The sequence below is a fragment of the Pseudorasbora parva genome, chromosome 20 (assembly GCF_024679245.1).
Source record: "Pseudorasbora parva isolate DD20220531a chromosome 20, ASM2467924v1, whole genome shotgun sequence".
Taxonomy (NCBI): Eukaryota; Metazoa; Chordata; class Actinopteri; order Cypriniformes; family Gobionidae; genus Pseudorasbora; species Pseudorasbora parva.
In genome coordinates this window covers 3,792,046-3,809,106 of record NC_090191.1, presented here as the reverse complement: position 1 = coordinate 3,809,106, position 17,061 = coordinate 3,792,046, and the positions used below count along the sequence as shown (strand labels likewise).

At 36.3% G+C, this 17,061-nt stretch overlaps 2 protein-coding genes across 3 annotated transcripts; one reads left to right on the top strand and one right to left on the bottom strand.

Moving 5' to 3' along the window:
* Nucleotides 1–946: 946 nt before the first annotated feature.
* LOC137049904 (gastrula zinc finger protein XlCGF8.2DB-like) lies at nt 947–5,694 on the bottom strand. Its single transcript, XM_067428654.1, has 2 exons — nt 5,532–5,694; nt 947–1,529 (listed from the first exon to the last, which is right to left on the bottom strand). The coding sequence occupies exons 1-2, from the start codon at nt 5,692–5,694 to the stop codon at nt 988–990; spliced, it is 705 nt and encodes a 234-aa protein (XP_067284755.1). The 3' UTR covers nt 947–987.
* A 4,879-nt stretch (nt 5,695–10,573) lies between these two features.
* On the top strand, nt 10,574–16,932 carry LOC137049302 (gastrula zinc finger protein XlCGF57.1-like). 2 transcript variants are annotated; one of them, XM_067427810.1, is made up of 3 exons: nt 10,574–10,801; nt 10,966–11,065; nt 15,590–16,932. In XM_067427810.1, the coding sequence occupies exons 2-3, from the start codon at nt 10,978–10,980 to the stop codon at nt 16,684–16,686; spliced, it is 1,185 nt and encodes a 394-aa protein (XP_067283911.1). In that variant the 5' UTR covers nt 10,574–10,801; nt 10,966–10,977; the 3' UTR covers nt 16,687–16,932. The 2 variants fall into 2 exon arrangements, with proteins under 2 accessions (XP_067283911.1, XP_067283912.1); XM_067427811.1 differs by lacking the exon at nt 10,574–10,801 and having other exon boundaries at nt 10,967–11,055.
* Nucleotides 16,933–17,061: the final 129 nt, after the last annotated feature.

Below are 17,061 nucleotides of genomic sequence, written 5' to 3'. Positions count from 1 at the left end.
GACCTCTTCCTGGTATGGTACTGGTGCGCTCCCAGGTCTGCCTGACAGCTTTCAAACTGTGCCCTGTTCTGAATTAAACTGCCAGTGTAAAAACTCCCTTTATTTAGATTCTTAAAATAATGAAAATTCTTATTCTGAATTTTTATGCTTAGGCCTAAGAGACATGAACAAGTTCTTTGAAAATCTTCTATGACCTTTGGTACATGTCTAGTCTTCATGCTCTGAGTATGGTTTATAATAAATGTACATTTGCATAAAGCATGCATTTTTGTCCATAGCCATTGTTGATTGGAGTATTAAAAACTTGAAAGATATTAATTTAAGGTACATTTAGAACTGATAAGACGGTGCGATTAAATATTTGAATCGATTGACAGCCCTAAAAAAATTAACATAAGAGTTACTGCAACGCACTATGAACGTCGCTGCGCATTGCTTCATTGCGTTCAAGGTGCCGCAACGAACCCGCAGGAATTGATACCCTAAAGCTATAGCTTGAAGCTAAATATTTAGTTTTCTCTGACATGGGTGTGGCTATGGCAATTAAAGTTTGAACATATTGTTTGCAAACTGCAAATTAAAAACAAAGTAGTTGATATGCTGTATTGTTTTTGTTGTTTAGTAGCAGTAAAATGCAGTTATTAGCTGTGTCCACTGTATTTTTTGTTGGTTTTTCATGAGACCCCCCATTGAAATGACCAGATCAAAATTGTCTGGAGCCACCACTGTGAAGCGTTTTCTCACAAATAATAGAAAATTCAGTGTTTGGCAGGTAAAGAATTAAGGGTTCATTTACATCCAAAACTCTTTCCTCATTGATCTCATGCGAATGCCTTTTCCCCAGTGTGAATTTTCATGTGTTTCCTAAGGTTTAGCTCTCGTGTGAAGCCATTTCTCCAGTGTGAATTTTCATGTGTTTCCTAAGGTTTAGCTCTCGTGTGAAGCCATTTCTTCAGTGTGAATTGTCATGTGCCTGTTAAGGTTTTTTTATTGTTGAGTGAAACTCTTTTCATACTGTTGGCATTTAAATAGCTTCTCTTTTCCATTGAAACTCTTTCCACAGTAAAGCTTCTCTCCAGTGTGAATTCTCATGTGAACAATAAGGTTTCCTTGTTGACTGAAATTTTTTCCACACTGTTGACAGGTGTACGGCTTCTCTCCAGTGTGAATTCTCATGTGACTGTCAAGGTTTCCTTTATGTCTGAAACTCTTTCCACACTGAGGGCAGGTGTAAGGCTTCTCTCCAGTGTGAATTCTCATGTGCCTTTTAAGGTTTATGTTTAGATTGAAACTCTTTCCACACTGTTGGCAGGAGAATGGCTTCTCTCCAGTGTGAATTCTCATGTGCCCTGTAAGGTTTACTTTAAGATTGAAACTCTTTCCACACTGTTGGCAGGTGAAAGAGCTCTCTCCAGTGTGAATTCTTGTGTGGGCTATAAGGTGTTCTTTATGTCTGAAACTCTTTCCACACTGTTGGCAGATGAAAGGCTTTTCTCCAGTGTGAATTCTCATGTGCCTTTTAAGGTAACCTGTATAAAAACTTAATAAGTAGGAAATATACATAAATTGTTTTCATTTGCACTGCATAAGTTATTAATTAGATTAATCCTTATTAAAGGTACTGAAGTTATTTGGTCAACAGCAAAGCATATTTAGTCAGCAATTACTTTTGTTCTTTACATTGTCATTATAAGAGGTTACTGTCACTTTAAAAATCTTCCGCTGTCTTCCATGATGCGGATGTGAGATGCTAAAGTCCCAGCTACAAAACGCGTGACTGTCCCCCACCTGCTCCTCTTCAGAAAATTAAATCCGCTGTCCAATTGATCACGGTATTTACATGAGGGTTCAGTTTTTTTGGCCGGAGTGCCTTCCGTCTCTACGTTACGTTAGGCATGTGCCGATATCAATTTTTCATGTTGCGATTAATTGATGAAGTTTTATCACGGTATACGATATTATCACGATATTGAAATAAGTTGCAAAAAAAAGTGTTGCCATAGCATAACAGCTTTAAGAACTATTTTAGTATAACTGAATGTTTAAATACAATAATACACCAAAAATGTTAAGTGGTCCCTTGATTTTTTTCAGAGCTGTAAAAGTACAATTTTCAAAAAGATTAAATTGCAAAAGAATTAGGCTATAAAGAACAACATGTAGGCTTACAAATTACAATGAGGTGTCATTATAGCCTATTAAGTCTTTAAGTATTAAGTATTTGGTGCTGTGATGAACAACATTGAGATTACAAAAACGATTACAAAAATGTTTGCTGGTTTCCGGGGTAACCGGCTGCATTCTGCAGTTCATCAGCGCCCTCTGCTGTCACTGAGCGGCACTTCAGAAGCGCGTCTCCTTCACCGGTTCAGTCATGTGCAAACGCACGTTGGGCTTGTTTATATCTGAGCGCGTGTCCCTTTGACGCAGAATACAGCGGTGTTGAGCATTTATACGGTTGATGGGAAAAAAGTATTCTTGAGTGCATTCTAAAAAAATTATAAATTGTTAATAAATTATTATTTACGATATTTTAAAGTGCCCACGATAACAATATCGTGCATATTCATTATCGTGATAAATCGCATTATCGAAAATCGGCACATGTCTACGTTACGTCCATCATCCGTCTCTGTTTTGTTTGTTTTTCCTGCGTTGTCACTCGTCATCAGACCTCACACACTAACCTTGCGACAACGCCCACCTACAGTACTGTCGGCTATTGCAGATGGCAGTTATCGCGAGGCTAGTTCCAGAGCTCAGATAGGAATTTTTTATTGTTTTTTTACAGGAAAATACTAATACGGGAGGACGGCGGGAAAGAAGGGTAAAATACGGGATTTTCTTAGCCAAAACGGGATATTTGACAAGTATGAATTATCATGATCAGAAAATAAAACCCTTAGCATGTTAGCCAGGGTTCAAAGTACAAAATGCATTTAAAAATCAGTGTTGAAACTCTGGTACTTGTCGGTTGCTCTGTAACTTTATGAATTTTGACAATGCATGGTTATGAGAATGTGATATGGTTTAGTGTGATCATCAAATCACAACCATTTTGATCAGGGTGGGAAATTAACACCCGCCACCAGCCAATGGTGGGTAATTTTTCAAAGAGACTTTGCTGTGCATACCAGCCACAGTGGCGTGGATTGTCATTTTATTGGTTACTGCTTAAAGCATTCATTGTAACAGATTGGACTGCTTTTGTCAAAGAATGCTGTTGCTAGTTAGCCTGGATGCCAGCCGAACTTAGCCCCGCCCACAACATTTTTAGGTCGGGCAGTTCGGATAGACCTACAAAGGTTTATCCAATTGATTTGTCTTTTCTGGTTCGGTTGAAACACGCCTCATAATCGCAGCCCAATGGAGCGGTTTCAGACTCATATTCTGACTAGAATTGAGTATGACCACGTCAGGCTAGTTGCTAGTAACAATAATGCACTTTTGTCGAGTAACTCATTTAATTGGTTTTCAGCGCTGAGCTGATACAGACGACAAGAAAATTACCGGTTAAAAAAATGTGGCGACATATCCCCAGTGTTAAGAGGCCCGCCGCGGAGTCAGCATCTTACTCTTGCTGTTCACTTTTCTTAATCAACATATGAAATTAAAACATATTATAGGCTAGTATTTATGCATTTAAATAGGCTATGGTTTCTTTAACCCTCTGTCCGACTAATATGACGAGCAATCTGATGGATTTTTTCTTTATGACAGCGGGAAAAACTCACAATAGCTACGCTGTCATTTTTAGTCATACAGATAAGTGCAAGACATCATTATACACTATAAACTGTCTACTTTTATTTGTGTACATCACAAATAACAACAAAGGCCGTGAACGCAGGGAACAGATTATTTTAAATGCATTCCACTCCAAACGCTGTCTTCATTTCAATGTACTATTTTGTTTATTAACGCAAAAAAAAAAAAAAAGATTTTAAAAGCAGTTCTAAATTCAGTTCATATTTCCAACAAACGGAATTCCAAGCCCAAAAAACGAAATCGGTAAAAAAAAAAAAAAAAAAAAACTTTTAGTTACCACCATCCAAATTCAAACATTTCACTCTTTTAATATTAATAAATGCTTGAATAACATGCCTATATCTTTTTCTGTTAAAAATAATGCCTATTGCGGTGGCTAGGATATACTCAAACCTATCAACACACGTGGCATAATTTTTGGAATGACTTCTCACGAGAGAAAAAAAAAAGTTTTAGCCGCATAACATCGGCTAATGGAAACGCAGTCATCTCAGAATTTTTTTATCGACATTCAGAACATATAAAGTTTTGTGCAAATCTGTAGGCTATTGGAAACGAGGCTACTGTCAAACCTACGCGTCATCAGAAAAATGCAAACAATTTGTTTGTTAGAGGCTACTTCTCACAGACATGAAAAATGTGTACAGAAACTTGAAATGTCCTCTTTTAAACGATTACGAAACAATTCGAAACAGAAAGACAACAGAGCGCTCATGCGAGCAGCTCATGATTGGCGTTTCTGTTCAGAAAGCTGCGCTCCATCACTGCATGTGCTGTGAGTTTAACCTGCATTAGACTAATCCTGACTCCTGAGTATCTCATTTAAGTTGCATACATTTTGTTCTTGCACTGATGTTAAAATTGTAGCCATTTTGCACATTCAGATAAAGGCTATACTATTAGTGTAATGATTCTGACAGTTTTTGCCATTGAAATGACTGGGGAAAAAGTGCCCCAATCAACCCGAATTCACCCTGTATTATGCTAATGCACTTTCTTTTATACATTTTAATTCTGGAAAAAAAGTGGCTGGTAAAATTGGGCATCCACCAGCCACTGTGAGCAAAACAGTTAATTTCCCACTCTGGTTGTGATTTAACTATATAAATATATAGATTGATGCGCTGCATGTTTCGAACGTTTTACATTTTATTTTATAGTAAATGCTACACTGTAAATGAGGAACACCATTAGTTTGAAGCGCTGTCAATGTAAAGCCTTACCATGCCAATAAAGCTACTTGAATGTGAATTTGTCAATCGCTGACTGTGATGCAGTTTTTCAAATAGGAGGAAGATACACGACTCAACCACAGACCCACGACTTTGTTCATGGTGTGTAAACACTCAATTATATATTTTAAAATATCATCCTGGTCGCACAAAAAAAAAAAAGTTTATTAGCATTTTTGTTAGCGCCCACCTCTCACGCCGGAGACTCCGGTTACAGATATCCAAATGAATAACCTAATACAAGTAATGAACTTTATGTTGAGTTTTCACTCAGCACCATCTGTTTATATTTATGTGTAAGGCTATACAGCCATCTAGTGCTTACAACTTGATATTGCAGATGATAAATGGTGCATAACTCAGAGTTAAATATTTAGTATTTTTACTGAGTATTTAGGGTATTTTTTTGTAAAAATCCTCCTTAAGATCGAAAATATCAATGAAAATATTGACATTCTTCAAAATATCCTTCATTTAGAGCTGGACATCTAAATAAAGATCAAATGACTGAGCTTTGCGAATGAAACCAACCTGATTGTTTCTCAGTTTCTTCATGTTTCAAATACTTCAATACTTCTTCAATCTTCACGTCTTCACTCTCCTCTTTCTTTATTTGTTCCTCAGTTTTTTCTTGTTTAAAACTTAATACTTTTTCATTCTTCATGTCTTCACTCTCCTCTTTAATAAACTCCATCTTTATAATAGTGCGTCACGTGGATCTCAGTCTCTTTACCAGGAGTTTTTCTGTTTTTGTCCTGTTTAAGATGAGAATAATTAACAAAAGAAAAATAAATCCACACTACAAATTTTCACATTTTCAAATTTTTCAAGTATAAATTGAAACATAACAATAATTTAAATAAAATGAAACAAACAAAATGTTTGGACTTTTTTGATTTATTATTGCTCTGTGGAATATTTCCCCTACCCATTTATTTAAACAACTCGGTGATAATTTCTTTCTTAGATGAGCTAAACACCTCATCAATTATCTGATTTTCACAGGCAAGTCTTTATGACGCAGTGTTTGGTTTTAAATCTTCTCTCCTCACTCATTTTTATTTTGAATAATACATCCCACATTTGGTTTGAGTATTAGTTAGTCAGCTGTTGAATTCTGATGGTCAGCTTTTGAGTATTATTGAACTAAATTGAAATATGAATATTGTCATGAACCATCTATTCATCAGTTCAGTGACAGTTAATGGATCTAAATGACCTGATTATAAACACTCAAAACTAAAATGACAAATGAATAATATAATGCAAATTATTCAGCCCCTTGATATATTAGTCAGATTAACTATAATGATTTGTAGAAATCGAGACAGAAGCGCTTCGAATCATTTGTTGTGAATAAATCGGTTCTCGTTGACTCGGAGAGTCGAAAGCTCCGGTTCTCTGATCACTCGCCAGAGGTTTGAACTGATTCACGATAAAGAGCTAAATCAGGCGCTCGTTCTGTTACTCATGAGTTTATGTTACTTTACTCACACAACGCTGATAAATGTTAGATAAAGCAATGTATTGTTACACTTAATAATACATCATTCATTATATTTCGCTTTTAACTTTTTAAACGCTTAAAACACAAACCTTTCTGCAGCAGAATCTCAACAGATGCAGGAGCACGGCGCCGCCTTATGACGTCATATATTAAACCAAAATAAAAGTCCCTTTCACACACTCCAGTCTAAGATCGTCAAAGTACAGACATTATAAAATTGTTGCATGTGCAAAGGAGCAAAAGTACATAGAAATTTACCTAGAAAAAAATATATATATTAACAAAAATAAGAAAAGAATACAATTTTCAGAGTTGCATGTAATGGTGAAATACATTTAATAACAAAAAAAGTAAGTTAATAATACAGTTAATATTAAGAGGAGAAAAAAACGAAAGCAATAAATGCATTCACCTTTTTGGGGTCTAATGATGTACCTATTACTTACTTATTACTCCATGTAGATTCACATCTACAGTCCCAGTATTTGTGTTCATTGTCCCATCATCATCCAGACGGTTCATCCACTAGCCTTTCCCTGAGATTGATCCACTCCAGTGTCTCTCCGGTCATCCACTGTCCCAGAGTCATCCATTAGTTCTGCTGTTTCTTCAGTCTGCCATAGATCAGCATTAAAGGGATGGTTCACCAACAGATGAACATCCTTTCAACATTTATGACGCTTTTCCACTACACAGTACCAGCTCTACTCGATTCGTCCTTTGTTTGGTTTTCCACCGTGTAAAAGTTGTAGATTCCAGATACTTTTTTCGTATCGCCTCCGGTGAGGTTCTGAAGCGAGCTGAGGCAGTACTAAAATGTGAGTGAAAACACAGCAGACTGCTGATTGGCCAGAGCGAATCGTCATTGCTTCATCATTGAGAATGAGATATCGTCACGACCCCAGAGATCACGGTATCCTCCCGCTTCCGCCATTTTGGGAGACTGGAGAAAAGATATTCGAATGATTACCATGTACATCATTTTCCAAACCCAATAGAACAATCTACTCAAGCCGATCTGAGAAAGCAGCTGCTGGTATGCCATAATTCACCACAGGGTGTCAGTCATCTTCTTACTAGTGCCGCGATGAGGGAGTGTGTTGACACCTGATGAACACGATCCTTTATTCATTTGTATTAAACATTTTGAGAACTATTCTGTCATTTTTCATTGTCAGTAATTGTATTGTATGTAATTTACATGTTAAATACAAAATGCTTAATTAATATTCAAAGTAACTTAGGCCTTTAGCTAGTTGACTGTCATTTTCCTCTAACGTTACATGTATTTAATGCACATAGTGAGCATTTATTCTGCTTAAGGCAGTATGAGAAAAACACTGTTAATGAGAGGACGAGCACGGGACTGCTTCAGGATAGTGGGTAGATATATTTATTTATTATTCAGAATGCAAAGAAAATATACTTATAGAATCATTTCAGGAACGTACAAGGTAACATTAGTAAAGCGTCTAACATTAGGTCTCTGTTCCATTCTGCTGCAGGCAGCTCTTATGGGTCGACTTTTTTGATATCATCCAGTTCCTCTAAATACCTCTGCCTGACGCTGGTAGCAATTTCTCCCTGTAAGGGACCTTCATTTTGTTTTATTTTCCATTTCAAAGTTTCCAGTTCTCATAATTTCTCAGTTTAAACGATGAGATGATAATTCCTTGAGCCATCTTTCCTGCTCCAATCTCTGTATCACTCCCTATCACTAGTGTGGGATCATAACATCATTTTCAACACACTCAAATGTGTCTAATAGAGGGTTTGCACCTATGTCACGGTTTGGTCAGTTACCCGGATGCGCGGCCATATTGGAGGTACACGGATGTAAACAACAGCATGGATTGCACGGTTAATACACCACTGAAGAATAATTTCTACAAATGTATTATGTCTAAACCATGGTGAAAATGTATGGAAGCTGCAAAATCATATAGACTCAGGAGGCAGGAAAGGGTGTGATATTTTGAGAAACTTAAGTTAATAGGTGGTAAAGATCTGTATGAGCTAGATCCTTTGTCGTGGACTGACGACCCAACATTTCTCCCTTCGATTTCTTGTCCGGACATAGTGAACGACTTAGTTTTTTCGCCAAGCCCATACACAGCTGAAGACCTCAAACATTACAAAGGTTTGGAAGCCTACAACCAGATGGTGTGTGGTAAGAGAAGCACCATTTACGACATGTGCATTGTGAAAGCCAAAGGGGATCCACTTCTCTATAGCCTGTTACATAAGCTAACACTTCAGTTAGTTTATTAAAGAAAGAAATAATAAATAATTGAAAGGCTAGTTTGTTATTTGTACAAGCTTATATTTAGTCGTCTTGTCTTTATGTAGGTCCTTCAGTCCCAGAATACGAAAAAACCCCTGGACCCCTGGGTCATTGCAGAAAGGTCTGGGAGGATTCTTGGAGCCCACTGAACTTGTATGGCTGGCCCGGGGGAGATGTGCACAGATGTTGCTGCTTTGTTGTTTCGAATATTTATCTGATTTTGTTGTTTCTGATTGAAGCAACAGTGAAGTTGGGGGACTCAAAGACAGTGATGTGGGAAAAGGCATATGGGATGTGCCCTATGGTGTAATACCAATCAAAAACTTGATTATGTTATGGTGCTTGTAGGATGACCATGTTTCTGCTTTAGGGTTAGATGGACGAGCTATAAAGACCTCAACACCTCAAATGGTTAATGATAACTTTCCCCAAATTGTTTTCTGAATTGCATAGGCATTTTTTTTTACCAACTGTGCTCTTTCTGGCAGGGGTGGTAAAAGTACTCAAAAGTATACTCGAGTAAAAGTATATATACCTAAATAAAAAATGACTCCAGTAAAAGTAGAAAGTCCTCCATTCAAACATCATTTGAGTAAAAGTACAAAACTATCCGATTTAAAATTTAAAAATATCAATAAAGCAGATAAATTGTTTTGAGTGATATGTAATGCTTTAATTGAACAAATGATAAGATTAGATACTGCAATTAAGAATTTTGTTAGATTTGCAAAGCACCTTAACACAGTATAGGGGTTAAACTTGAAATAGACATAACATTAGCTGCATCAAACAGATGATGAGCAATATACTATTAACTAATTCAAAAGCCATAACCACAATGACATATTACTTTACAATTAGTTAATAGTCATGTGCCTCAACAAGTAATACCATAATACCTTTGCAAACTGTTATATATGATTAATTAAACAGAACTGAGTCAGAATGCATGGCTTTGAATACATTAATTTACATGTAATTTTTCTGTGAAAGAATAGTGTATTGTCAATTTTGTCATGAATTCTATTTCTGCCAAAAGTGTCTCTATTCATGCAGGCTGATTAGACAAAAACACTCAAAAATAACACAACAAATTAATAAAACAATGCGAATTATACAGACACCTAATATAATAGTCAGTTTAGTTATTTAATTATTTGTATAAATTGAGATCAATCGGTTCAAGTGAACTCAGAGAGTCTAAAGCTCCGGTTCTGTCGTCACTCGCCAGAGACTGAATTCATTGATCTGATTCTCGATCAAGCGCGAAATGAGACGCTCATTCTGTTATTCATGAGTTTATTATGTTACTTTACTTACACAACGCTGATAAATGTTAGGCAAATCAATGCAGTGTTACATTTACTCATAGATCATTCATTATGAGTCGCTTTAAACGCTTAAAACACAAACCTTTCTTCAGCAGAATCACAACAGATGCAGGAGCAGCGCATGAATAGAAAGTTCAGAAGAACAGCATTTATCTGAAAGCAACATCATAAATGTCTTTACTGTGACTTGATCAATTTAATGCATCCCTGCTAAATAAATGTCCTTTACCAAAAAAAAAAAAAAACTCTTTACACTCTCAAACTACATTATCTGCATATCTCCAAGATCTCCAGATTTCTGTTTACATTTAAGTTGTGTGCTGTGTCTTGATTTAGAGTAATTTAACATGTACCATAATGATATACTGTTTTGGATTATTATAGTCTTTTGCTATTGGGCAGTTTTTACAGTAATTGTACACTATTTTAAGAAGTGTGTGTGTCATGAGGGAGAGAGTAAACGATGAGAGGATGTTCATCTGTTGGTGAACTATCCCTTTAATGCTGATCTATGGCAGACTGAAGAAACAGCAGAACTAATGGATGACTTCGGGACAGTGGATGAACCGGAGAGACACTGGAGTGGATCAATCTCAGGGAAAGGCTAGAGGATGAACCGTCTGGATGATGATTGGACAATGAAAACAAATACTGGGACTGTAGATGTGAGGAAAAATAAGTAAGAAGAAGTCATTAATTTAGACACACAAAAAAATTAACTGACTGCATTGTGTTATTGCTTTAGTTTTATTATTAATTATTAATAATAATTTAATTATGTGTATTTCAACAATACATTTAACTCTGAATTTTGTCATCTTTTCTCTATGTAAATTTCTTTAGATCCAGCAACGTATGAACGGGACTTTTATTGTGAACTTTATACATGACGTCATAAGGCTGCGCTGTGCTCGTGCATCTGTTGTGATTGAGGTGAAGAAAGGTTTGTGTTTTAAGCATTTAAAGTTGTTATAGCGGCACAGAATTAATTTAACATATATAATATTTATCTAACAACGTTGTGTAAGCAAAGTAGCATAATGAAAACACATGAGTAACATCAAAGGAGCGTCTTATTTCGCTCTTTATCGTGAATCATTTCAAACATTTAGCGAATGAGGAGAGAATCTGAGCTTTAGACTCTCCGAGTCAATTGAACCGATTGATTCACAACAAATGATTTAGTGATTCGAAGCACTGCATTTATATTTCTATCTTTATCTCGAGTTCTAAAAATCATTAAATAGCCAAAGGTCTGTATAATTGTTATTATTTTGTTGTGTTTGTCTAATCAGGTCATTTATGTCCGCTGACTAAACTAGAGCAGGGCCCGTATTTATCAAGCTACTCAAAGTGCTATTTTAGTCTTAAGTGCTGAAAATTCATGAAATTTACTCCTACTTTCAAACTTTAGTATAAAAGCAAGTTATCAAATTTCTTAAAGCTAAGAATCACTCTTACTCTCCCAGTTATTTAAGACAGCTCGAGAGGTCTCTCAAGTGGTTAGGAGTTGCCAGTAGGGGCTTGTGATGGCGCTGAGGAGACAGAGACGTGCGCAAATCTTTCAATAGAGGGAGAATGTGTTCGAAATGTTTGACGACAAGCAGTTAATCAAACAGTATCGTTTGGACAGAGCAGGCATCATCTTTTTCAGCGCTGGTTAATGTTGGGTTTTATTAAAAAAAAACAAAAAAAAACTGTAATTCAGCAAGCAGTAGCGATCTCTTCTTCCTCCTGCCATGTCGGTTTTCTTTTGGAATCCATGGTGGCTGATTATATATTTAAAAAAAATCTTGGCTATATATAGGCAGGTCATTTAACAGCACACCAGTTTAAAACATTTAATTAAATGGATGAAAACATGTTTATATTTTTATTTAAAATGTGTATATTATAAGGTATTCTCTTGAAAACTCTTTATTGTCAAATGTGTATTGAATGTAATCTCCTCTTAGGAATTTCACCATTCAATGTGAATTTATCTGAGGATATTCTTAAATAAGGACATCTATTCAGTGATTGGTTCATGCCTATGACATCATCCAAAATTCCATTTGTGGCACAGCAAAGTGTCGCAAATCCACTCTAAGACTAGCACTTAAGATTTAGTCCTACACAAAACGCGATATCCGCCAGCCCAGTTTCTTTACAAAGTGCGATAAAGAACGTTCAGGATGGTGCGCGAGCTCATGAGGTCACGCGAGGAGAGAGTCACCGCCGGTGAAGTGCTCCGAGTCTGCTCAGTGATTTAACGATAATAGCAAAACAAAAAACATATTTTTAAAAAGAGGATTCAATAGGCTAACTTAAAAAGGTTTACCATTTAATTGTTTATACTGTAGGCGAGCTGGCAGTCACGTATAGGCAACGTCACTGATCAACAGCCGTCTGTCAGTCAGAGAATCAAAGCTTCAGAGTCAAGCGAACGTTATGCATTTCGATGACGGATTGGAGCCGATCAGGAAGGCATCTAAAGAAAATCATCAAAGGGGAGCGAAAACTAGCGGTGTGCATCGGCACTGCCTTCACGATTCGATTACGATTCACCAGGTAACAATTCGATTCAATTCGATTCTACGATGCATTGTGATGCATCAAAATTCTACTGCACACAAAGCAAATTTTTCATCAGTCATGAGGCAATACAAGCAGATATTAAACAACAGATTGTATTGGCTGCTATGCGTCTCCTGTATCTTTAACATAAAAGTTATTAAATAAAATAAAATGTAATTAAATAAAATTAAATACAATGCAATTAACCCTTAAATGCATGACTGTTTCACCAAACAATCTTACATATTCAGGTCGTTAGCGACCCAGATCTATATTTAACATGGATAGACCTCTACCTGTCGTGATAATATATAAAACTCCTGATTTTAGAGTAACAGCTACAGAAGAATAAAATAAAACCTATTTCGTTACCTTTTGGAGCTTGGAAGGATTCAGTTTGAGCAGATGTTTAATACCATCATCATATGACCTCGTCAGAGCTCGTTTACCAGTATATTCAGCATCTGCCTCATATTCGCGATCTCCAGCATATTCTCCAAACTCTTTTTCAATGTCTTCAAAATCAATATTTTGATCACTGACAGCTTCTTGACCACATCCATCATCAAGAGACAGTGACACTAACATTTGATTGTGTTTAGTTCTTGCTCTCTGAAGTAAATCACTGAGACATTTCAAGTTTTGCAGATTATAATTATTGTTTCGTTTTCTGTCAGAGGTAACTGAGTGAAACGTCACTTCATCATTGGGTATCAGACATTGCCACCTTGTGGAATAAAGGTGAATTGCGCCGTAAATCGTCATTATAGATTAATTTATTATTGTGCAAAAAATATATACGTACAATCCTACACACCTCGGGTCGTTAGCGCGTTTTTAATAACCCGTCTATCGCGGTCATCTCCCTCCGCCTCAGCCATCTTCCTTGTTGTTGTTGTTATTCTCCCGGAACCGGAAGTATTTGAAACTTCACAACTTTATCGTCCGCCAGAAAATAAACAGTGACATAATCGATTATGGCACTTTGCCGCATCGATGCTGAATCGTTCATGCCCCGCATCGCGATGCATCGCCGAATCGATTATTGTTGACACCCCTAGCGAAAACATCCAAAGATTTATTTTGGTCATCGTGCGACTGCGAGTAACGTTGGTCTGTGTCATGCGCACGCACACACACACACACACACACACACAAGCTTTTCTTAATGGTATTACAGTAGAATAATATAGCCTATGGTGGATATATAGCGTTTTGCAAAAAAAAAATATATATATATATATATATATGTTATGTATGTTCTGGTCAAAACTAACTCGGAATCTTATTATTATTAATCAATCTTTGTATATATATTTATGATGTATTGTTTTTTTAACCAATTTAAGGTGTTTGACAATGTTAAGATAAATATGTTGCAGTTTGGCATGATTTTTGACTTATTTATGAACTATTTATGGACATAAAATTAAATAAAAAATATCCTGGATTTGAAGAATATTGTGTCCCTGGCCTACACTGAGCTCAAGTAATAGTTTAATCTACAAAAAAATGTGAATAAACTTGACTGTTGATGTCTTAAATAATAATGTCAAATAACCAACATTTCTCAAAATGGATATATCTCGTTTTGCAACGAAACTCTTCAATTATTCTAAGTAGTGTAAAATCAAAATAACTTTTAATGGACCTAAGATAAAACTAACAATGATCAGTATTTCTTAACTAACATTACCAAAAACATTATTCTTTTTGTAACAAATGTAGCTATTGCTCAATCTTAGTTAATGAATTAAATAATGAGACCTTATTGTTATGTTACCTGTTGTTCTGTATAGCCTAATTCTTTTGCACTTTAATCTGTTTGAAAATTGTACTCTTCATTTTTTCCAGAGCTGTATATAATTTTGGTGCATTGTATTATTGTATTTTAACATTGTTATTTTAGTTATTACAAAAATAGTTCTTAAAGCTGTTATGCTATGACGAGACTTTTTTTGCAACTTATTTCAATATCGTGATAATATCGTATACCGTGATAAAAGCTTCAGCAATCAATCGCAACATGAAAAATTGATATCGGCACATGCCTAGTGTGTAGTAAGTGAAAGTGCACGTCCTTCTACTCATTCACACAGAGACATGCAGAATATACAGGATTTCATATTTAATCAGTCTTTTTGCGGTTTAATATTCATAGACACAAGTATATATTACAATTATAATAACTGAGAATTAATATAACTGTCACGATCCTCGACCAGATTCGTTGTTCTTCGAAATTAAACCAACTCTTCTTCTGAGGTAAATTTTCCCAGGATTATTCCTTACCATCTGTCAAAATGAAGTAAAGTACATTAATCTCACTAAACTTGAAGTGTTTTATGGAGTTGATGAGGGCACTGACTTGCATAGATCTCCTCAGAATTAACCTTTTGAATAGAGCGCACTCTCCGTGGCCGTGGACAATTAGCAGATAATGAGGCAGTACTTGACAACTGACATCTCTTTTTTTAATTTAGTTTGATTTTACATAATTTAAAACCGGAAATTTCTCATTTCTCATGTTGGTGTGACTTGTATTCACTAAGTTTCAGTTAATTTTGCGAAGAGTATCAGAATGGACTTCATTGAGAGAGAGAGGCGACAGATTGCACATCATGTTGGTTTTCTCTGTTCTGCAAATAGCACAACATTTACTTTTTATTGTGAGTGCACAAAAATAGAAGTAGAAAGATAAAATATTTGAATGTATAACACTTGCCTTAATGACCAAAATAGTATATTAGTATAGAATTGGGAGTATTTTGAGTCTCTTTCGCACTGACAAGAAAAAAGCGAGTTGGTTATGCCGGATCTCTAGGGGTTAATGCTTTAAATGTATAAATGTTTTTATGCCTGTTGTGTTGTGCTATTAAACTGGGGTTAATCTTTGTCTTTTTTGTCTTAGACTTGATGCTGTTGAAAGAGGAGTGTGAAGTACTAAAGGAAATGGAAGAAAAAGATCAATGTAAGAATCATCATGATACTCAGGGTGGAAATCAACAAGAAAATCTTACACACCACATGAGAATTCACTCGGAAGAGAAACTCTACATGTGCCCTCAGTGTGGAAAGTGTTTCAGTCATAAAGGACACTTTGAAGACCACTTAAAAATTCATACTGGAGAGAAGCCGTTCACCTGCAAACAGTGTGGAAAGAGTTTTACTCTAAAAGGAACCCTTCACAGGCACATGAGAGTTCACACTGGAGAGAAGCCTTTCACCTGCCAACAGTGTAGAAAAGGTTTTAACCGAAAAGAAAGTCTTGATCGTCACATGAGAGTTCACTCTAGAGAAAAGCCTTTCAGCTGTCAACAGTGTGGAAAAGGTTTTAACCGAAAAGGAATTCTTGATTGCCACATGAGAGTTCACACTGGAGAGAAGCCTCACACCTGCCGTCGATGTGGAATGAGTTTTGATCATAATAAAAACCTTAAAGTCCATATGAGAGTTCACTATGGAGAGAAACCCTACACATGCCCTCAGTGTGGAAAGAGTTTCAATTATAAAGGACCCTTTGAAAGCCACTTAAGAATTCATACTGGAGAAAAGCCTTTCACTTGCCAAATGTGTGGGAAAGGTTTCAGCCAAAAAGGAGGTCTTGATCGTCACAAGAGAGTTCACACTGGAGAGAAGCCTTTCACCTGCCAACTGTGTGGAAAAGGTTTCAGACATAAAGGAAGCATTGAATATCACATGAAAACTCACCCTGGAGAGAAGCCTTACACCTGCAAACGGTGTGGAAAGAGTTTTGAACAACATGGAAACCTAAAGATCCACATGAGAGTTCACTCTGGAGAGAAACCCTACACATGCCCTCAATGTGGAAAGAGTTTCAATCAAAAAGGACACTTTCGAGTCCACTTAAGGATTCACACTGGAGAGAAGCCTTTCACCTGTAAACAATGTGGGAAAAGTTTCAACAGAAAAAGAAACTTTAACGTGCACATGAGAGTTCACACTCACTACGTTTACATGGACAACATTACTCCGATATTAATCTGATTAAGAGGCTACTATGTAAACAGTGACTACGTTTACATGGACAGCAGTAATCTAATTATTGACCTTATTCTAAATAAGACAATATTCTGATTAAGCTGTTTACATGAGTTGCTTTTAGAGTACTCCGTTCATGTTCCCTTTTTACATGTGATAGAACATAGATCGATTATGGCACGTCATTACGTCCCCATGCCACGCTATGTTCTCCAACATCCAATCATAGCGTGACTTTGGCAGGTGTGTTAATTTTATGGGCTCAGTAAACCCGCTGTAACTTCACCTGCGGGTGTCGCTGTTGGACACTACAGGACAACTTATTGTATTTTACTTTTACAATGAGCATAATAATTACAACAAAAATAGAGAGAGAGGACG

What these genes read in the sequence shown, in the direction of transcription:
- LOC137049302 (XM_067427810.1), top strand. Translation starts at nt 10,978, where the DNA reads ATGAACGGGACTTTTATTGTGAACTTTATACATGACGTCATAAGGCTG. An exon ending in TGTGATTGAGGTGAAGAAAG is followed by an intron (nt 11,066 to 15,589) that starts GTTTGTGTTTTA and finishes TTTTTGTCTTAG; the next exon opens with ACTTGATGCTGTTGAAAGAG.
- LOC137049904 (XM_067428654.1), bottom strand. Translation starts at nt 5,694, where the DNA reads ATGGAGTTTATTAAAGAGGAGAGTGAAGACATGAAGAATGAAAAAGTA. An exon ending in AGAAACTGAGAAACAATCAG is followed by an intron (nt 1,530 to 5,531) that starts GTTGGTTTCATT and finishes GTTTTTATACAG; the next exon opens with GTTACCTTAAAAGGCACATG.